Consider the following 23,358-nt stretch of genomic DNA (forward strand, 5'->3'; position numbering starts at 1 on the left):
TTTGCACAATAAGAGCCAAATTATTATCACCAGCTGCCAAATATTTAGGCCCAAATTTTATTTGTCTTATTACTTATCCACTCTCAATCATGCGTGGTTTCCAATTTTTCGTAAGCACTGACGATCACCAATCATCGTTTCATTCCATTTCAAACTCAGGGCCCACTTAGGCCCAATATGTGACTCTCCTACTTAACATCTCACATCTGTTGTTACTTGAAACTTAAATCATAAGTATCACATTCCACTTGCAGTTTAGTGATTTCACTATTTACTCTGTAAGTCAACTGTATTAACTGTTTTAGTTAGGGCAAGAGTTTTTTTTTATTACTCCGTACTACTTATTTGAAAGTAGATATAATATTAAGTGCTTATTTGTAGTGCCTTTAGGTTATGAGGGTGTTTGAGATTGCTTAAATAAGCTAGTTATGTAATAAGCAACTTAAGTATGTTATTTTCAACATTTTTAATTGCTTATTCAGTAAGTATGTTAAAGCACTTATCTGGTTAAAAGATAAGTGTTTATTTTATTCAATATATAAGTGCTTATTTTACCTTTTGCTACAAGTAGAAACTTGTTTTTGATTTTTTTTTTTGAATTTTTTACATATGTTTGTTTCAGGTGGGAGTAAAGTGTGATCATAACTAACATGGGTGTTGAGTCATTGAGTTGGTTTTGTCAACCAGATGAAAACGGCATTTGGGCAAAGATGACATCTAGTGCTCTTGGTGGTTATACACCGTGTGGCATTGAATCCGTTGTGGTTTGTATATCAAATATGGTTTTAATGGGTTTGTGCTTGTATAGATTATGGCTAATCATAACAAACTTTCGAGTTCAACGGTTCTGCTTACGCTCAAAGTACTATAACTATATGCTGGCCCTTTTAGCAGCTTATTGTGCTGCAAACCCCTTCTATCGATTACTTTTTGGTGTTTCAATGTTTGACTTCGATTCACAAACTAGCCTTGCTCCATTTGAGGTACAAATTTCATATTAATTTGAAAGTTTTTTTAAATGTTTTTGAATACTAAGCATTTATGCCTTGATGCAGGTGGTTTCACTTATGATTGAGATCCTTGTTTGGATTTGTATAATGATTATGACTCTTCTGGAAACGAAAATATATATTAGAGATTTTCGTTGGTACGTCCGATTTGGTGTTCTTTATGTATTAGTTGGGGATACTGTGAAACTTAGTATCATTCTATCATTAAAAGATTTATACCCGAGGTTCGTATTCCTATAATTTCTTATTTTCCATAAATCTATACTAAGGAATTTGAAGCTTCTATATAATGCCATAGATGTCACAAATGCCATAGAGTTCTTTATAAGTTGTTTCATGATTAAATTTGTGGGAATGATTATCGAAGCAAATGTTTGGTTCATGGTGCCAAAGTACTAGCCAAGTTGGCATTCACATAATAAAATATCATCAATCGTTTTTTTTTTTTTTTTTTTTTTTTTCCATTTTTTTTGTAACCAAATCATCGCTGTTACTTGAAGGTCATTGGAATGCATTCTCACAAATGTATTTTGGTATGCAGTTATATACTCCATGTGTACATCAGTTCGTTGGTCTGCCAGGTTTGTTTTTTTGTCGATGTTTTTTTATAGGTTTAGATAATCAAGATTAAGAACCCGTGTGATGGAATTCTTGATGAATAACGATCGTGCTATCTCTCTGTTTACTTTCTTCTTGAAGCTCACTAATAGTTTTTGCAATGACTGATAAGATAGTAAAAGCACAATTCATAATTCTTGTGATTTGAATGCTAATTGTTGGGTTTACTAAAAATCTGAAATTCAAGAATAGGAAAAAGTAGTAAACACATCAAACTATGATTCTTGGTCCGCCATCCCGTATTCATAAGCCATATAAACTTTATTTCGTCTTTATAAATCATGAATTTGTAACGCAGGCTTTATTTGGAATATTTCTTCTTGCTTATGTACCAAATTTGGATGCCTACGTGGGTTATATGCCACTTCAAACTGAAGCTCATGATGACATCAAGTATGAAGTGCTTAGTGGAGGTGAACATATTTGCCCCGAGAGGCATGCAAATATATTATCAAGTAAGTCCATGTAAAGTATAACATATAGGTAGCTGGATACGTGGGTTGGGTAATGGGACCGGGTCTTGTCAGGTCAACCCTACATATTTTTCAGTCAATCTTTAAAAATCATTTACAAATTCTTATTATGTTCTGTATGCTTTCTGTTGTATGGTTCAAAGGAAGAGTTAGGACCCGTTAACCTTTGATTTGAGTATTTGATCCATTCGATAGGCAAATGGGTCAAAGTTGCCACGTCTATTAGAAATATTTATTTTATTATTGCATCATTGTTATTGTAGGAATTTATTTTGGTTGGATGACTCCTCTTATGGAGCAAGGCTACCGAAAACCTATAACTGAAAAAGATGTCTGGATCCTGGACACGTGGGACCGGACTGAGATATTGAGTCAAAAGTTCGTAGCTCTGTGCATTCACATAAACATATGTTTATTTAATTTCCTTTTAATCAATCCTAATCTAATATGACTAATTGTTGCCACTTAAAGATTCCAAGATTGTTGGGTTGAAGAATCTCAAAAGTCAAATCCATTTCTTCTACGTTGTCTGAATAATTGTGTTGGTGGAAGGTGACTATTACCAATTTGTTCATGATCAGATGCACAAGTTTATGCATTCAATACCAACAACTGTTATTGATTAGTGGTTGTTGGCTGTTCTGTGCAGGTTTTGGTTTGGAGGGCTTTTCAAAGTAATGAGTTCATCTCACTAACTAAAGCTGGTAAAATGAGCTGGTGGCAATACGGGTTGGGTAATGGGTCAGGTTGAGTTTATCTGAAAGATGTTTTGTACAAACTAATTAACCTTTTTTAGTTAATAATCACTCTGTCAACTACGTTGTTATCTTTTATACACTCTATACATGAAAACATATTTTTATCTATTTAATTTATTAGATAAATATGATATATGATATGATTGGGAGGTTAAAAGCATCAATAAACTTTGAATAACTCAGAACTGGTTTGACATGTTTCTTTGTAAGCTGACTTTAATGTTAGTTTATCTATGCGAGTCATCACATAATCCATATTGACCCATTTATAATTAATTGGGACGAAGAAGTAACATCTACCTCTAATAACATATTTGTTAAGACTAAATATTATAAATTCAGTCACCTACACGAAGATTTATCCGCACCTACAGGAAGATCTAATCTAGTTTCACTTGTAGGTAGGCAATGATCTTTCACAGTTCGTAGGACCCGTTATACTAAACTATCTCCTACAGGTATTTTCCCTCGTGACAATGTTATATGACTTATATTATGTGACTTATTCTTGTACATAGCTGTAATCATTTTTCTTTCATTTGCTGTTAGCTACCAACTAACTGCTAGTTAAAAAATCCAGTTTTTACTTATATTTCTAATAAGACAGGATCTTCAGAACGATTAGCCCTACTTATATGTTGGAGATCTTCTTCGTTATGTGTATTGTGATGGGTGAATTGTAGGTTTATATGATTGATCATTTCTTATTATTTTTATTGCAGTCATTGCAAAGAGGTGATCCTTCGTGGATTGGATACGTATACGCTTTCTCAATATTTGTTGGTGTGGTATGTTGTAATTTGTATCTGATACATACAGAGAAATCACATAGTAGTAGTAGTAGTAGTTAAAATAAAATAACGAAGGAAAATTATGGTCAGAATATTGTTTTTTTTTTTTTTTTTTTTTTTTTTTTTTTTAACAATCAGTCAACTATTTTTTGTTGCAGTCATTAGGAGTTCTCTGTGAAGCTCAATATTTTCAGAATGTTGCAAGGGTCGGGTTCAGGATAAGGTCAATTTTGGTAAGTTATTAACTATTGATATTAACATTCTCTATACATTTTTTCTTTATGTTTCGTATTTTATCTTAACCGTTTTAGTTAAGAAACATACTATACTATAGACATCATTTGTAATGTATAATATAAAACACTCTGCATAGACAATGTTCCAGACATGTATAAAATGTATGATAGATGGAAGTTTAATTTTTTACGGACGGTCATCATGTACTTTGTTTTCCTAAAGAAGTACTCCCCCGTATCAAAATAACAGTCCACGGTAAAAATGACAATGTGCACACTTGAATTGGGACTTAGGGAGTATATGTTTACATTATACTGGTTTGGTTAATTATTGTTGCTTACTAAAGTCTTAATGATCCCTAGCTTTGTCTTATTCTTATTTGTTACTAGCTCTATTCATAGATATCCATATATAGGTTGCAAAATGAACTAGATTATAGTGTTCCAATATTACTGGCAATGTTATCTAAAGGTGGCAAGACGGGTGGGTCGGGCAATTAGTGTCATTGGCATGTTTTTCGGTGCTGGTTGGGTTTCACCAAAATTACTATTGATCTAAAACTGAATTTATTTATAAACTCAAAAACTGTACATCGTTGTTATAGGTGGCTGCTGTATTTCGGAAGTCCTTAAGGCTAACCCATGAAGCCCGAAAGGATTTCCAATCTGGAAAAATTACAAATATGATAACAACAGATGCTAATGCACTCCAGGTATGCATACTTAGTTACTTATACAAACGTTCTTATTTAGGTCCTCGTCATCAAAAAAGTCATAATTCATAAATAACTTTTTTTGTGTTTCCGCCTCAGTTTTCTCTAAGTTTCCTTTATTGAGCAGTTATTTACTGTCTTTTAATTGTAACATCTGAAAATTTAGTTTAAATTTGGTCATAAGACTATGTGGCTGAAAATAACTGATTTTTGAATCTTTTGAAGATGATAGCTTATATAATTGTAAAGTTGAGTTATTCAAATTTATTGTACGGTTGAGTATCTATGGAATTACATTAAATTTTAAATTAATGTGAGTTTAGGGAGTAATATGAAATACAAGTGGGTTTTAACTGAAAACTGATTTAGTACAAAAGGTATTGCTCCATTGTTGACAAGTTTATCAAAGACATCTTTTATTTCAAAAAAGTTTTATACATCTAAGTCTGTGAAAATTGTATTCTTATAATTACTAAAATTATAATTGATTAATTAAAATTATACAACACAACTAACAGACAAAAACTTATGAACAGTACTATTCCTTTTTCAATTTCCACAAACTTAACCCCTTAACTTTTATTAAAATACAAATCGAACCCCCACTTCATACGTATGTTTTATTCAAATTTCACAAACTTAACCCCCTAGCTTTTATTAAAATACAAATAGAACCCCCACTTTACTAACTTTTTTTTTTTTTTACTAATATTCAATTTTCACAAACTTAACCCCCTAACTTTTATTAAAATACAAATCGAACCCCCACTTTATACGTATATTTTTTTCAAATTTCACAAACTTAACCCCCTAACTTTTATTAAAATACAAATCGAACCCCCACTTTACTAACTTTTTTTTATAAATAAAACCCGAACGCTAAAAGAAGCAACTTTTACAAAAAGAACAACCCTTCAATGTTAGATATCGAAAAAAATTCTTTTTTACAAAATAGATCAAGATTTTTTTTTTTTAACTCGCATTCAAAACGGAGCCCCCGGCGCGAAGCGAGGGCTCCACAACTAGTTAACATCATTTGACAAAAATAGATGTTTTGTGTGTCCAGCAAGTATGTAATCAACTTCATGGGTTATGGTCAGCTCCATTCAGAATTGTGCTCTCTATGATTCTTCTTTATCAACAACTTGGGGTTGCTTCACTCATCGGTTCTCTTCTTTTGGTTCTCATGTTCCCTGTTCAGGTATATTTAGTTATTTGAATAACTTTGGGTCTTACTTACCACATTTATTATATATGTTTTGGTTCTTAAATGTTTTGTTTATTTTAAGATTATTCTAGAATTGTTTTTTATTGTTATACACAGAAAGATAGTTATAATCTGCTGATGCTAATTGCTCCATTACTCGAGAATATAATTTCAACATAGTAACCATCAGTTTCATCATTGTTCATGTCTTACAGAGATAGTAACTATTAACTCTTTGTTTTCCTACATTTACGAACTTTTAAAAGTTTGGTAATTACTACAACATATTTAATACTGAATTAATTTTGTTTCCTTACCACTTTTATACTTTCGGCTGATAACAGACGATGATTGTCAGAAAAATGAGAAAATTATCGAAGGAAGGTTTACAATACACTGACAAAAGAGTAGGACTAGTGACTGAAATTTTGGCTGCAGCAGACACTGTTAAGTATGTATTATATCTTTTGTTTCTTTACTATATGAACTTATGTAGCTGGTACTTTTTAACATTACACAACTTTCAGATGTTATGCATGGGAGCAAAGTTTCCAATCCAAAATTCAAACTATCAGGAAAGATGAGCTTCTATGGTTATGGAAAGCACAATTTTTGGGAGCCGTGAGCAACTATTTACAATTTCAGAAAACTTTAATTTTAAATTCTGGATGTTTCTAGATACAGTAATAACAGTAATGTTTTCTCCATATACCTTGCAGTGCAACAATTTCATACTGAACAGTCTTCCGGTTCTTGTGTCGGTTATATCGTTTGGTTGTTTCACACTTCTTGGTGGAGACTTAACACCTTCAAGGGCTTTTACGTCACTTTCCTTATTTACAGTGCTGCGAACTCCTTTAAACACACTTCCTAACATAATAACTCAGGTTCTCTCTTTTTACCAATTTTTATTTTATTGTGTGTGTGTGTGTGAGTGCGGGACTTTCGAAAGATTCTATGTTTTGAGCACCAAGTTTCTACTTTCTGTATGGCTATTTGTAGGCAGTGAATGCATACGTTTCATTACAGCGTTTAGAGGAACTATTTTTAGCCGATGAGAGAATTCTTTTACCCAATCCACCACTTGAACCGGGGCTACCAGCAATCTCAATAAAAAACGGAAACTTTTCTTGGGATCCGAATTCCCCAAAACCGACATTGACCGATATAAATATAGATATACAAGTTGGCAGCTTGGTTGCAATTGTAGGTGGAACTGGAGAAGGAAAGACATCCCTTATTTCAGCCATGCTCGGTGAGCTTCCTCCTTTAGAAAATTCCAGTGCTGTCATCAGAGGAACCGCTGCATATGTCCCTCAAATTTCATGGATATTCAATGCTACTGTAAGTTTAATTTATTTAAAAGGTGTATTTTGGTAGGGACACCTTAACCCTGTTTGCCTATGACAACCACCAATCCCACCCCGACAGGGACCTGTACCTGTAAAATACCTCCCTCTGGATACCCCAGAATCTAAAGGAACGGGTTCGAACCTGCGCCTGTTTTTATTCAATCCAAACACATGTGGGCCTAGGAAATCATAAACATCGGGTACCATTAAGATACAAGTTCATTGGTAGTAGGTTGTTTACTTGGTGTATGGTTGGGTGGTTTGGGCAACATGTCAAAATGGTTTCGCGTTATAACAGTTCATCTGTAATACGAGACCAGGGATGACCAGTAAAGTAGCTTTTTGTTCATTTTATTTATTTAATTACAGTTTAAATTCAACATGTGTTGATAATGACATGATATTATCGTAATTTATATTTATAAACTTTGAACCTGTGAGAACTGTATCCAAAAACTGACTTTAGGTGATTTTAACCCTGTGAGAACTGTTTGACCATATGACGTATTTGAGATGTAAAACAGTCCACATTACCCTTTCGTAGATAAATGGGTCACGATTGCCACCTATTTTGTGTCATACACGCACACAAACACACATGTTATCTTATTTTATGTGGCCTTTAATTTTCAATTGAATGCGGACTTTTATGGTTTTGCACGTCCCACCTTTTAATTGTATACTTGCAGGTACGTGAAAACATATTATTCGGATCAATGTTTGAAGCTTCAAGATATTGGAAAACCGTTGAAGTAACTGCGTTACAGCATGACCTTGATATACTGCCAGTTAAGTGTCCGAAAACTTATCTTCATCTATATTAATCAAGCGATGTATCATACGCTATTATTCTAAATGGTTTGATCTTAAGTTTATGTTATTTACTCCTTTTTCTTTAGGGTCGCGACCTCACTGAAATTGGCGAAAGAGGTGTGAATATTAGTGGCGGACAAAAGCAAAGAGTTTCTATGGCTAGAGCTGTGTACTCAAACTCTGATGTGTATGTATTTGATGACCCGTTGAGTGCTCTAGATACTCATGTTGGTCGAGAGGTAAATTTTTATATTTGATTATTTTTTCTTAATAAACGGTAAATGAGATTTTCCTTGTTCGGATTACCTGGTGAAGGCGTGTATCTTTTAATAAACTTCCACTATAAATATGATGTCAACTTTAATTATGCGGTTCAGTTACTATTAGTAACTTTCCTTGTTTACATGTGCTAATTGTCACAATAACCCATGTTTTCGATTATATTTAACCTCAAATGAGTTGTAAAATCACCAAAAATGTATTTGTTTTTTTCTTTTAACCACAAAATTTAAGTAATAAAGGCTAAAGAAGGTGGGGCCAACCCAACACATCCTATAGGGAGTAATATAAACTTCAAACACATTTCTACCCGTTACCCAACTTTCACAACCTGCCCATCTTGTCATGTCTAGTATAACTTCCAGTATGTATATCTCCAGGTTTTTGAAAAATGCATCAAGGAAGAGTTGCGAGGGAAGACAAGAGTTCTTGTTACAAACCAGTTACATTTTCTTCATCAGGTGGATAAAATTATTTTAGTCTCTGAAGGTATGATCAAAGAAGAAGGAACCTTTGAAGAGCTCTCAGAAAACGGGCCCCTATTTAAAAAATTAATGGAAAAGGTGGGTGGTATGGATGATCATGTCGATGGAGGTGAAACCAGAACCGATACTGACTACGGATCCTCGAAACAAAATGCTGATGAGGTGGCGGGTGGTGATTCGGTCAATGATCAAAGCATCATAACAAAAAGGAAGCGTAAATCTCATCTTATCAATCAAGAAGATCGCCAAACTGGAATTGTTAGTTGGAATGTTTTAGCAAGGTAAATCTATATAACACATTTCCACCCTTTTTTCTTACTATTTTATGTAACACATTTAAAAATATAAAGTAACATCTAAATATTTAAGTTTTTGAAATCATAAGTTAACATAATAATTGTTTATTTAAAGATTTTAGAAAAAAATTGTTTTTGGTCACCCTAAACCATGACTGCAATTAAAGATTACCTGACCCGCCTATTTTGCCACATTAGTTAACCCATTGGTTATATTATAGGTACAAGGATGCTTTAGGAGGCCTATGGGTTGTCATGATCTTATTTATGTGCTATATTTCAACTGAAGTCCTTCGAATTTTGAGTAGCACATGGTTAAGTTATTGGACAGAACAAAGCAACACAACAACTCCGGGACCCGGTTTCTATATTCTCATCTATGCCCTCTTGTCACTTGGACAAGTATGTTTTGTTCACACTGTTTAAATTCTTATATGGAGTAAAAAAGATTTGCTAACTGAAACAATAATGAGATGCAGGTACTGGTAACATTTCTAAATTCTTTCTGGTTGATTTCGGCAAGCCTACACGCAGCTAAAACACTTCATGATACAATGCTGCATTCAGTTCTTAGAGCCCCTACAACGTTTTTTCAAACGAATCCAATTGGGCGGATGATTAATAGGTTCTCGAATGATCTTGGTGATATTGATCGTAATGTTGCTAGTCTTGTTAATAATGTTATGACTCAAGTTTGGCAACTACTTTCAACTTTTGTGCTTATTGGAATTGTGAGCACAATATCTTTGTGGGCCATAATGCCCCTCCTTATTGTGTTTTACACCGCCTACCTTTATTATCAGGTTATTATCCTAATATATAATCTTACAGTTATTCAGATATTAGTGTGATTTTATTATACTCCTTCCATCTCAAAATAATTGTCCAGTTTGACTTTTTAAAGTCTTTCTTTTTAAATTTTGACTTTAAATATTTTCATTTGTGCTATTTAATGTTTGATGAAAGTTATATGAATGGATACGGTTTTAAAATGTGTTTTCATTGATATAACTTTCATCAAATATTATATAACATAAACAAAAATATTTAAAGTCAAAGTTGTACGGACAGTGATTTTAGGACAAAGTGTAGGTTAAAGTTTTTATGAGGTGTAATTATACATTTTTTACAGAGCACATCACGAGAAGTCAAGCGTTTGGACTCCATTACAAGATCTCCAGTATACGCGCAATTTGGTGAAGCGTTAAACGGTTTATCAAGTATCCGTGCATATAAAGCATACGATCGAATGGCCACAATTAACGGGAAAACGATGGATAACAATATTCGATTCACCCTTATAAACTTCAGTTCTAACCGCTGGTTAACCATAAGACTGGAAACATTAGGAGGTTTAATGATTTGGTTAACTGCTACTTTTGCTGTTATGCAATTTTCAAGAACAAATGATCAAGTAGCTTTTGCATCCACAATTGGTTTACTCCTAAGTTATTCTCTTAACATCACAAATCTTATGAGTAATGTTTTGAGACAAGCAAGTAGAGCCGAAAATAGTTTTAACGCCGTTGAGAGAGTCGGGATATATATAGATTTGCCATCTGAGGCTCCTTCTATAATCGAGAATAACCGTCCACCACCCGGCTGGCCCACAATGGGTTTAGTGGAATTTGATAATGTAGGGTTTCGGTATAGACCAGGTCTGCCTCCGGTTTTGCATGGGTTGTCGTTTAGTATTTCACCAACCGAAAAAGTTGGAATAGTTGGAAGGACGGGTGCAGGGAAGTCAACTATGATCAATGCGTTATTTCGGTTGGTTGAGTTTGAAAAAGGAAGAATCTTGATTGATAATTACGATATTTCTAGTTTTGGATTGACGGATTTGCGTAAAGTTCTTGGTATTATAGCACAATCACCAGTTCTCTTTTCAGGTATGTATTTCATTGAGAGCAAGTAATATGGTTTTAGTTTTTATAAGCCAGTTTATTCCATAGGATGTGCCATAAAACATGAAATTTAGATCTTTTGTCGTTGCTATACATGGCAAACGGGTCAGGTTGGGTTGAGTAGGTAATAAAATAAGGACTCCTTACTTATTCTTTAACCATCTATAATTTGTGTCTTTGGAAATGGTGGTCGACAGCTTCACTCTTTAAAAAGTGTTACAAGTATTGCAGTCCTACTACAGTTGTCTCCGGAGGTAGCAATTTTGACCCAATCACTTATGAAATGGCTCAATGGGGGTTTTGTCTTACCTCCTGTGATAGAGTTCTCAGAATAGTCTAATGTAGCTACCGAATTTTTAGTTATTATCGTTTATTATCATTATTATAATCTGGTTATTACTCATCTCAACGTAATCATCACCTACTGATTTTTAGGTACCGTGCGTTTTAATCTTGATCCATTTAATGAACATAGTGATGTTGATCTTTGGGAGGCTCTAGAACGCTCATATCTAAAGAATGTGATCATCAGAAACCCCTTCGGTTTGGATGCAGAGGTATGATCTTTTTTATTTCTTTCTTTTTTTTTTTTTTTTGGAAAAGCTGCAGAGGTATGATCTAATATTTAGATTGTTGATACCTTCAAACAATAAGTATGAGCCTTTTTTTATGCCAGAGGTCACAAGATAGAGATCATAGCTTAGGATCACCTAGTATAAGCCGGTTGTAGTTTGACCAATAAACGCTTTCTTTTTTCAAAATTTTCCATGAACAATTTGAATGGATTTACGCAAAGAAAAATAACAGTTAGAACTTTTAAGCTGCATGGTTCAGTTTAGCTATAATTTTTTTTGGCCAGTTTAAGAGTGCACACAAACAAAAGTGACCCATTAATTAGTAAATGGTCTAAATTGCCAACCATAATCACGGCCAAAAGCAACCTCCTGTTACCTAGCTGCAATAGGTGAATAGCAAGGTCATTGTTACTTTCGGTTTGCTGAAAAAAGACTTGCATAAACATGTAGCTTAAATATTTATTTAGCACTCGTTAATTTGTTATAGTTAACAAAATCTGAAGATATTTCTTCTATTTAGTTTTTTTATGGTTTATAAGTGACGATTTAATTTTATATGAAGGTCTCCGAGGGAGGGGAGAATTTTAGTGTTGGACAAAGACAACTGCTGAGTCTTGCAAGGGCACTACTAAGGAAATCAAAGATTCTTGTTCTTGATGAAGCAACTGCAGCTGTTGATGTCAGAACCGATGATCTAATTCAAAAAACGATACGAAAAGAATTCAGATCGTGCACAATGCTCATTATTGCTCATCGACTCAACACCATCATCGATTGCAATCGAATTCTTGTGCTTGAAAATGGTCAAGTATGTCTCTTTTATAACAATATCGAATTCATGTGCTTGACCCATTTGTCCATTTGAGATTCATCACAACTTAAATCATCCCATTCATATATGGGTCAAAATTACCACCTTCTGATTTGAATTATTGGTTTCAGATTTTGGAATATGATACTCCAGAAAGATTAATATCACGTGAAGGAGCGTTCTTGAAGATGGTTGAAAGCACAGGAGCTGCAAATGCTCAGTATTTACAAGACATTGTACTCGGTGAAGATGCAATCAACAACTTTAAGGGAGACGAGCCTGCGGAACATAATGTACATGAGACATTTCTAACATCATCTCGTATGACAGGTTCAGCACAATTTGCTATTGATATGATTCCGAATTCATCTCAAACAGGCTTGCTAGACTTGGAAACTAAAGGTGGAAAGTTGTGAGTAATGATAACAGGCATAATTTGTTCCTTTAGGTGTATAGATTCTCAAATCATTTGAGCTGGAAATTGTAAATTTTGGCTACTATACAAAATAACCAAAAGTTTCATCCGAACGGATTTTCCCGTCAAAAGTCGAAAGGATTCAGTAAACGACTTTTCCCACCAAAATAAGGGTTACACCATGGTAACCGAATATAACTGTTTCTCCCTCCAGAAAAACAGCCTTGTGCTTTCATTCTAGAAAAAAACACAAACATTAACATTCTCACTAACACTGTGCACAAACAAGCAGCAGCAGAGCTATAATAAACATCAACATTCTCACTTCTCACTAATGAAGGGTTACACCCTTTGATACACACACTGCATACACACACTGCAGAATATTCCTCCACAAAAATAAAAGTACTGCCTAGTACACATGATCGTATGAAACCGTCACGTTGCATAGCATACAAGCAGCAGCAGAGCTATCAGGTAACCATTTAGAAGGTTTCAAGGATTTCGTGGACGTTTCAAAAATTGGCCTTCACAAGTGTTTGAGCCATTTCTTACCGAGCATGATCATTTACTTGTCTAGATAGTTAGCTTAACGTCTTTTTCGAGAAACTTGAACCATCCCATGTTATGATCCAATTCGAGAAACCACTCGAGGATTAAAAGATTGGTCCCAGTTATACAGAGTCTCATAATAATTGGGACAAACTAGATATAACACAAGTTAAATGACTATATCACCAAAAAATAGTATCTATAATTACAAAGGGTAATTGGTCCATAATATCAAAACATTCCAAATACCCTTTCGTTGTGTCATCATCACTTACAGAAACAAACACCTAATTAAATAAGATATTCTTTACAATTACAATTTCTATAGGAACATGTAGGATCATCAAATAAAAATTTGCAAGTAAACTACGAATCAGTAAATCAAGTTACCAGAAGTACTAGTAGATGGTCATGGCGAATCTTAAGAGGATTCCTCGTGACTATTGACAGTATGCTTTTACTGATAATCACATCCAACTACATCCAGGAATCACATCTGCCAAATGTGATTTCTGGATCAGGCGTGTAACCTCGATAGCATGTGCCACAGCCTTTTAGTCCCTTAGAGGAAAGGAGGGCTCTCCCCTCCAAAAAATTGGGTAAGTAATGAGGTTTGTGGTACTTTGAGTTACGAACGTGTATTTGAATTAACCAAATCGGAGTTCGCATAAAAGAGATAAGGCCAAAATGGTGAAGGCTCGCATAATCCTCAAGTTGTCACCGTTTTGATAATCTCTTTCATATGAACTTATATTTAATTGATTCAAAAACTCAAAAGGTACAACTCAAAGGAGTCAAATGGCTACAATTTTCACTTTTATTATTGCGTGATATTCCGAACGTTTCGTCCGAAATTGTTAATCTTTTAATATATATAGTTAAATTTTTATTGATCTCAATGTTTATACAAATTTCAATATATATATATATATATATATATATATATATATATATATATATATATATATATATATATATATATATATATATATATAGGGGCAGGATCAATGGGGAAGTAACCAATCGGGGGGAAGTGGGGGGAAGCAAATTTTTTTTTTTTCGTTTTTTTTTGAATTTTTTTTTCCAGTATCAAGATCAAATGAAAATATGAACATTTAGAAGAGACACTTCGTGATGAATGTTATTATTTAGGCGGGAAAACGATCGACAAAAATAACATTCAAGATAATATTGTTCGTGAAGAATATGAACGTTTTTTTTTCTTCATGTTTTGTGAAGTAAAAATTAGCCCGATTTAGAGTTTAGGGTTTAGGGTTTAGTGTTTAGGGTTTGGTGCTTTGGGTTTATGGAATAAACCCAAAACACCAAACCCTAAACCCTAAACCCTAAACCCTAAACCCTAAACTATAAACCGTTCGTGTTAAAAACTCAATCTAAATCCTAAATCTAAACCCTAAATCTAAACCCGAAACCCTAAATTTCTAAATCCTAATATCTAAACCCTATAAACCCTAATATCTAAACCCCAATAGCTAAAACCTCAAAATACGCTCGAAAAACACGATAATTGTTATATATTACTTCTTCGAGAGTTTTCCCGCCAAAATAAAAAAATTTATCACAAAGTGTCTCTACTAAATGTTCATATTTTCATCTCATCTATAATGTTCGTGAACAAAGTTTTTTCAAAAAACGAAAAAAAAAAAAATTTACTTCCCCCCGCTTCCCCCCGAATGGTTACTTCCCTCTTGATCATACCACTATATATATATATATATATATATATATATATATATATATATATATATATATATATATATATATATATATATATATATATATATATATATATATAGCCAAAGGTTCAAACGAAAACCATAAAAAAAAGCGAGAACTGCGAGAACTTTCGATTTATAAAGATTTTCACATGTAACTAGATTGAATCACACATAAACTTTGATGAAGAGTATAAATGAACATAAAATAGTTGAAAAACACTTATATTTTACCTATATAATTAAATATATAGTTTCTCGTTCACATGTGCATATTTGTTTCCGAACATGTGAACAGTTTCATATAATTAACAATTTAACATGTAATTTGAGCTAATGAACATATGTTTGTTAATGATATGTGCATTAATTAACATTTGCATGTAATTTATTGCATTTAAACGCATAAAAACTATTAAAGTAAATAGTTCTCGCAGTTCTCACCTCTTTAGTGGTTCTCTCTCTCTCTCTATATATATATATATATATATATATATATATATATATATATATATATATATATATATAAGTATTTTTTTAACGGCAAACACACGCCCTTTTTGTCCACGATGAGACTCTAACTTATGTTAAGGTTACCTATTACCGTATGGGAGGTGATCCGTACACCACCTCATATTTGTCATACACCACCAAAATAATTTTCTAGACAATTTTACCCTTCAAATTAAATTACTCCGTATAAGTCACGCTCTTTACCTGCCAAAGATTAAATCCTTATCAGACAATTGCTCTACCAAAAACATTTAGATGTTAAGTGAGATGCATCAGGGCTATTAAACTAATACGTAGTACTCTTTTTTTCCGAAGCATCTTGCTCGCGTTCTCGGTTCATTTTCAAGAGTCTGAACATCCTGATTTAGATCTAGTAAAGTTCGATTATGATGAGTTATTTGGTGAGTGAATAAATGGTTCTTACCACAGATCTACTTATTGTTTGTTTTTGCTTTAGAAGAAATTGAAAAAGGTGATGTTAAATTGATTTAAAAGTGATTTTTTTGGAACCTTTTGTTAGTTACCTGCACATGATGAAAAAAGAGGGGCATTTTGCAAGGGAAAGGGTGTTGATGGTTGTGGAAAATGGACAGATCTACAGGTGTGTAGATACAGTGAACAAGCTTTGAGCTTGTTTTTACTCTTTATCATTGTCATTTTTTGTCAACAAATAAGAACGTAATTCAATTTTTTCTTACTGAAATACAAATGAAGAAAAAACTTGGAAGTAAATTAGGGTACAAATGGTTATCATTTTAATTTCGGGTTCATTCGATACCTTATCTCCATTACTTAATTGATTGGGTATCATTTCAAATTGGGGTTCATTCAATACCTTATCTTCATTACTTAATTAATTCGAAGAGTAGTGAGATATTTTTGACGCCGAGAAGAAGAAGACGAAGACGCCGAGTTCAAAGGGAAGAGATGGAGAAGTTCGGGGATTTCATCAAAGACGCTTAAGACGTCCGGGTGAAGAAGGTTGCAAATCACTCGTCATTTGTTTGATTGGTCAACCTCTTTTTTCCGGTCTCGTATAGTTTTTGTATCTTTTGTGTTTCTTTTTAATGTTGTATTGTCTTTGTGTCTCGGTGCGAGCTTAGTTAGGTTTGGCGTTCATGTTTTTAGCTCGGTTGTCGATGGTTTGTACGTTTTTTGGAGCTTTAACTTTTGTTGAAGTCTCTTTTGGTAATCAAAGTTCTTGTTTTTTCGCCGATAAAAAAAAGTGAGATATTTTTGAATAAGATGCAGGCAGAGAGCAATTGCTTGTGAACAATTTTAATTTTTGGCATGTATAAAGGCTAAAATCTAATTTAAGTTAAACAAGGGTCAATGGTTTATAAGGGTAAAATGGTCCAGAATTTTAATATGATGGTGTATGGCAAAAAAGAGGTGGTGTACGGATCACCTCCCATTACCGTATACATTAATTACTTTTTTAAGATAATTACACATATGCTTTTTAACAAACTAAAAATTTATATTCTACTAAAATCATTTGATCGTTTCGATAAAACATGTTTTTCGCCCCCTAAAAATAATATTCAAGCTCCGCCAATTACAATAGTTGTTGTTTGATGAAGCAGAAGAAACCCTAGAATAATTTACTAACTGTGAATCCTTCAATTTTATACACGAACCAAATTAAATGCTCACAGTCCCGAAAAAAAAGCATTTATATTCAAGCTCCGCCGATTAGTAGTAGCATAACTTGTGATCTTGTGTTGTTTTGGTTGTAAATAGTTGTAGGATTCTTGGTTGATTTATGAGTGTTTGTGGGTTTGGTTGACGACGTGAGTTGGTTTGTGGTGGCTCAATATTTCTTCGGTTTTCAATGATGGTTGTCACGTTGTTTGTTCTAAATTCTTTCCCCCGAGACTTTTCAGTTCTCTTCATGTCACTACAAGAATAGTGAATTTTCGTGACGAGTGTTATTGGTCACTAATAACACTAAATTGATCATTAAATCGAGTTAGTGATCAAAATAGGTTGGTCACTTTTTATCACTATAGATCATTTACAAACATTATTAGCAACCAAAGTAATTAAATTGGTCACTATAGTGACCATCTGTTTGGTCACTAATAATATCGTATAATCAAGAAGTTTTGGGATTTATTAAAGAAGGATATTGTTACTACGGTTTTGCAAGCTTTCACGGATTGTAAGATGCCAAAGGGAGCTGGGTCAGCCTTTATCACTCTAATCCCGAAGGTATCTTCACCGTCTTGCATTTCTGACTTTCGGCCAATTTCTCTTACAAGTGTTACTTATAAGATCATCACCAAGATCCTAGTATCTCGACTAGCTAAGGTCATTGATAAGGTTATATGCAAAGAACAGTCGGCATTCATTAGTGGTAGAAAGATATTAGATGGTCCAATGATCCTTAACGAGGCAATGGAGTGGTATAAAAGGAATAAAAAGAAATTGTTGATATTTAAAGTAGACTTTGAAAAGGCATTCGACACAGTAAATTGGAAGTTTTTGGATTTTATGTTGGAAAGGATGGGTTTCGCTACAGTTTGGAGATCTTGGATTCGGATGGTGTTATACTCAGCTCGTACCTCAATCCTTGTCAACGGTAGTCCCACTAACGAATTCAACATTAAATGGGGTCTACGTCAGGGAGATCCGTTAAGTCCATTCCTAGTCTTGATTGTTATGGAAGGGTTAAATTCTTTATTGAAACAAAGTGTTAGTTCGGGTGCCATCAAAGGTGCGCCTTTGCGCGAAAATGATTTGGTCTTGTCACACCTTTTGTACGCGGATGATGCAGTAATTATTTTAGAGTGGTGTAGAAATAGCTTGGATAACATTATGCACGTTTTAACCGGTTTTTTGCGTGTTCTGGTCTGCGCATTAACATCAACAATTTCCATATTTTGGGGTTGGTGTATCACAGCTAGACATTGAAGTTTTCTCGAATTCCATCGGATGTTCGATAGGTACTCTTCCTTTTACATATTTGGGCCTCCCGGTGGGCATTAATATGAACCGCGTCGCTAGTTGGAATCCTCTTCAAGATCGTTTTACCAAAAGGTTATCCGGTTGGAAGGCTAACTTACTTTCTATTGGTGGTCATCTTACGCTTATCAAAGCCGTGTTGGGCAGCTTGGGTATATATTTTTTGTCTATCTATAAATGCCCAGAAACCGTACTGAATAATCTTGAAAGTGTTCGCGCGAGTTTTTTCTGGGGCAGTTTGGAGAATAACAAAAAGATGCATTGGGTTCGTTGGGACCAAGTGCTAGCTTCGACTGATCATGGTGGTCTAGGAGTTGGGAGTTTACGGGCGTTTAATCAAGCACTATTACTCAAGTGGATATGGTGTTTCGTTAATAAACCGGATTCAAAATGGGCCGAGGTGATTCGAGCTATATATGGTGAAAAGGCTGGGTTAGATGGTGTCCCGATTCGTGGAACGAGTGTATGGAGTACGATCGTGAAGTTGTTCTTCAAGCTAAAGTCTGATGGTGTGATTCCGGACAATGTGCTCCGGGTCAAGATAGGTAATGCTCGTAATACTCGGTTTTGGTTAGATAATTGGAAAGGTGATGGATCTTTCATGGTTAAATATAATAGATTAGATCATCTCGAAACAAATAAAAATTGTTTTATTGCGGATCGGTTTGTAAATGGCTCTTGGCGTTGGGAATGGGTCCGTGAGCAAATTGGGTCAAGGAATGTAAATGCTCTTTAACTGATGAACTTGGAATTGTTGGACATTTCCCTTAACGAGTCTACTGACTCATGGGAGTGGTCCATTGGTGATGAAGATATTTTTCAGATTAATAGTACTCGGATGTTCATTGATAATATGTATTTACCGGTTGCCGATATTGTCACAAGATGGTGCAAACTCGTTCCTAGGAAAATAAATATTTTTATATGGAGGGTTATGCGTGATCGTCTTCCTACTAGACTAAATTGTTCGGTGCGTGGTATGGATATCGATCATGTGGGATGCGCCATATGTGGGTATCACATAGAGTCCATTAGCGATCACGTGGTATTGATTGTTCGTTAGCTCAAGATTTATGGAGAGCCATTAGAGTCTGGGTAAATATCAACTTTCCATCATGCACTAATTGGAATGAATGCTTATCATGGTTCATGGCATGGATTGAACTCAAGGAGATGAAAGATAGATTATATGTCATTATTGTAACCACTTTATGGCGTATATGGAGGTTTCGGAACACTACCATTTTTGGTCCTACTTTGATGAAGAAGAATGGTTTGTTTGATTCGGTTCGTATTGTAGCTTTTCGTTGGATTAAAAGTAGAAGTTCTTGTAATTTAAATTGGAATTTGTGGCTTGTTAAGCCATTGTAAGGTCGTATAGTTTGTTTGTTTTCTCTTTCCTAGCTTCTTGCTAGAAGGGCGTTTTTATAATAATATTTTTGGCCGTTCAAAAAAAATATCGTATAGTGATCAAATTTAGTGACAACTTTTTTTAATGGTAATTAAATATCATTATTAGTGATCAAATAGTAAGTCATCAATAAAAGATCCTTACAAATGAACATTTTTTGTAGTGTGTTTTTGTGGTTTTCCAATTGTTTCATTGTTTGGTGCTTTCTACTTCGATGTTTGTTAATTAGTCAAAGATAAAACTATTATTTTGTATAAAGTAAGTAGTAATAATTATATTATTTTTAAATTATATTGTACTCTATGTTTTTTTGTCTAATCAGATTGGAACGAAGGAGTATCATATCATATATCATATACTATATGATAAATATAGAATATATATACTAGCATTCTATACTATATTATATTATATTATATTATATTATATTATATTATATTATATGTATAGGGTGAGGATCCAGAAAGAACCAACTGTAGGAGAGAATTCAAAGAACTCACAGACTAAACTCAATCTATGTGCAGATTGAGGTCAGTCTGTGTGCTATGTGCAGATTGAGGTCAGTCTGTGTGCTATAAGCAGATTGAGATCAATCTGTGTGCAGATTGAGGTCAATCTGTGTACAGATTGAGCTCAATAGTGGATTCTATGGGTTCTCTCTGGATCTCTTCAGTATATATATATATATATACAAGAACAACAACAACAAAACTTAATACCACATAAGTGGTGTATGAGGGAGGTGAGATGTAGACAATCCTTCCTCTATTCGAGAATAAAGAAAAGTCATTTCTCCACCCAGAGTGAAAATGTAAAGACCCGTCCTAATCCATAAGAACGAATACAATAACATATGATTACATTGCGAGGTATTTGACCTCTATATGATACATTTTACAAACATTGCATTCGTTTTAAAAGACAAACTTTCATTACATCGAAAGTTGACAGGCATGCATACCCTTTCATAATATATCCAAACTATAAATGACTTAATAGTAATCTTGATGAACTCGACGACTCGAATGCAACGTCTTTTGAAATATGTCATGAATGACTCCAAGTAATATCTCTAAAATGAGCAAATGCACAGCGGAAGATTTCTTTCATACCTGAGAATAAACATGCTTTCAAGTGTCAACCAAAAGGTTGGTGAGTTCATAGGTTTATCATAAGCAATAAAATTCATCATTTTGATAGACCACAAGATTTAAGTACAGTACACCTATCTCGTGTACAAAACCATTTTTCATAAATCTTAGTAACCGTACACATATCTCGTGTACAAAATATCATACACATAACCTGTGTATAAAATCATTCTCTCGATACATAACATTCACTTTGCATTCATTGCTTGGCTTGGTAACCGACCTTAACATATAATGCGCATCAATAATATCCCCAAAACAGAACATCTCGTCTGTATAAATATATAAACTTCGAAGTACTAAACACCACGCCCACGAGCTCTTCCGTCTAGTGAACATTCTGGGTGGGGGTGTTAAACCCGGTAGCTACTGATAATGCTAAAAACGAACATATATTTCATAGCATTATCCCTCAAGAAAGAAAAGCTTTTTGTTGCAATTGTTCTATTTACAAGTGATATTCGTTTAAATAATAAAAGGTGAAGACAAAAGACAGATTCGACGATTTGAAGACGCAAACGACCAAAAAGCTAAAAAGTACAAAGTACAATCAAAGTGGTTCAAATTATTGATGAGAAACGTCTCAAAATTATAAGAGTACAAGACGTAAAACGCAAAGTACAAGATATTAAATAGTACGCAAGGACGTTCGAAAATCCGGAACCGAGACATGAACCAACTTTCAGTGCGCGACGCAACGGACCAAAAATTACAAGTCAACTGTGCATAAGAATAAAATATAATATATAATTAATTATATATATTATTATATAATATAATTTTACGCAGCCCACGTTTTGGATCTAATATGTGAGCTGGTTTCCAGACATCCGCACTCGCGGTACTTTTGTGAAGGATACATCCGCACTCGCGGAGCTCTACAGTACAACGTGGGCCTATAAAAGCCATCGAATTCTGCACGAATTTTACACACATTTTCTAATTCATTCTCTCTATCTTACGTATATATATATATATATATATATATATATATATATATATATATATATATATATATATATATATATTATAATTTTAATTTTAATTTTAAATTCTAATAATAAGGGTATGTTAGCGAATGTTGTAAGGGTGTAAGTCGAAATTCTGTCCGTGTAACGCTACGCTATTATTAATCATTGTAAGTTATGTTCAACCTTTTTAAATTAATGTCTCGTAGCTAAGTTATTATTATGCTTATTTAAGCCAAAGTAATCATGATGTTGGGCTAAAATATTAAAATTGGGTAATTGGGCTTTGTACTATAATTGGGGTTTGGACAAAAGAACGGCACTTGTGGAAATTAGACTATGGGCTATTAATGGGCTTTATATTTGTTTCATTAAATGATAGTTTGTTAATTTAATATAAAGACTTACAATTGGAAGTACCTATAAATAACCATATACACTCGATCGGACACGATGGGCAGGATATTTATAAGTACTAATAATCGTTCATTTAACCGGACACGGGAATGAATTAATAGTTAATGGACTTATTAAAACAGGGGTGAATTATATACAAGGACACTTGGTGTAATTATAGTTTAAGTCCCCAATTAGTTGGAATATTTGACTTCAGATATAAGGATAATTTGACGAGGATACTCGCACTTTATATTTATGACTGATGGACTGTTATGGACAAAAATCAGACGGACATATTGAATAATCCTAGACAAAGGACAATTAATCCATGGTAATAAACTAAAATCAACACGTCAAACATCATGATTACGGAAGTTTAAATAAGCATAATTCCTTTATTTCATATTTAATTGCACTTTTAATTATCGCACTTTTATTTACTGTCATTTTATTTAATTGCACTTTTAATTATCGTACTTTTTAATTATCACAATTTTATTTATTGTCATTTTATTTATCGCACTTTAATTTACTTTACGCTTTAAATTAAGTTATATTTATTTTTAATATTTTACATTAGGTTTTAACTGCGACTAAAGTTTTAAAATCGACAAACCGGTCATTAAACGGTAAAAACCCCCTTTTATAATAATAATACTACTTATATATATATATATATATATATATATATATATATATATATATATATATATATATATATATATATATATATATATATATATATACAAATATAGTTTTAAAAATATAGCGTTAAACTTGGCTAGTTCCCTGTGGACGAACCGGACTTACTAAAAACTACACTACTGTACGATTAGGTACACTGCCTATAAGTGTTGTAGCAAGGTTTAGGTATATCCACTCTATAAATAAATAAATAACTTGTGTAAAATTGTATCGTATTTAA

General features: G+C 33.6%; 2 protein-coding genes across 2 annotated transcripts; both read left to right on the forward strand.

Annotated features, from left to right (window-relative positions):
• The first annotated feature begins 232 nt into the window (after positions 1-232).
• On the forward strand, positions 233-12,921 carry LOC139904616 (ABC transporter C family member 12-like). The gene is made up of 26 exons (XM_071886542.1): positions 233-278; positions 623-983; positions 1,056-1,234; positions 1,552-1,591; positions 1,927-2,083; positions 2,365-2,479; positions 2,573-2,653; positions 2,751-2,775; positions 3,261-3,317; positions 3,582-3,647; positions 3,809-3,883; positions 4,492-4,599; positions 5,666-5,800; positions 6,151-6,257; positions 6,334-6,427; positions 6,526-6,693; positions 6,809-7,150; positions 7,848-7,946; positions 8,058-8,210; positions 8,631-9,016; positions 9,253-9,433; positions 9,511-9,834; positions 10,164-10,920; positions 11,371-11,492; positions 12,073-12,318; positions 12,453-12,921. The coding sequence occupies exons 2-26, from the start codon at positions 651-653 to the stop codon at positions 12,735-12,737; spliced, it is 4,635 nt and encodes a 1,544-aa protein (XP_071742643.1). The 5' UTR covers positions 233-278; positions 623-650; the 3' UTR covers positions 12,738-12,921.
• A 5,608-nt stretch (positions 12,922-18,529) lies between these two features.
• Positions 18,530-19,240, forward strand: LOC139841823 (uncharacterized mitochondrial protein AtMg00310-like). Its single transcript, XM_071832019.1, has one exon. It carries the CDS (start codon positions 18,530-18,532, stop codon positions 19,238-19,240), a length of 711 nt encoding a protein of 236 aa, XP_071688120.1.
• Positions 19,241-23,358: the final 4,118 nt, after the last annotated feature.

Source organism: Rutidosis leptorrhynchoides, chromosome 4, assembly GCF_046630445.1.
Source record: "Rutidosis leptorrhynchoides isolate AG116_Rl617_1_P2 chromosome 4, CSIRO_AGI_Rlap_v1, whole genome shotgun sequence".
In the NCBI taxonomy this organism is placed as follows: Eukaryota; Viridiplantae; Streptophyta; class Magnoliopsida; order Asterales; family Asteraceae; genus Rutidosis; species Rutidosis leptorrhynchoides.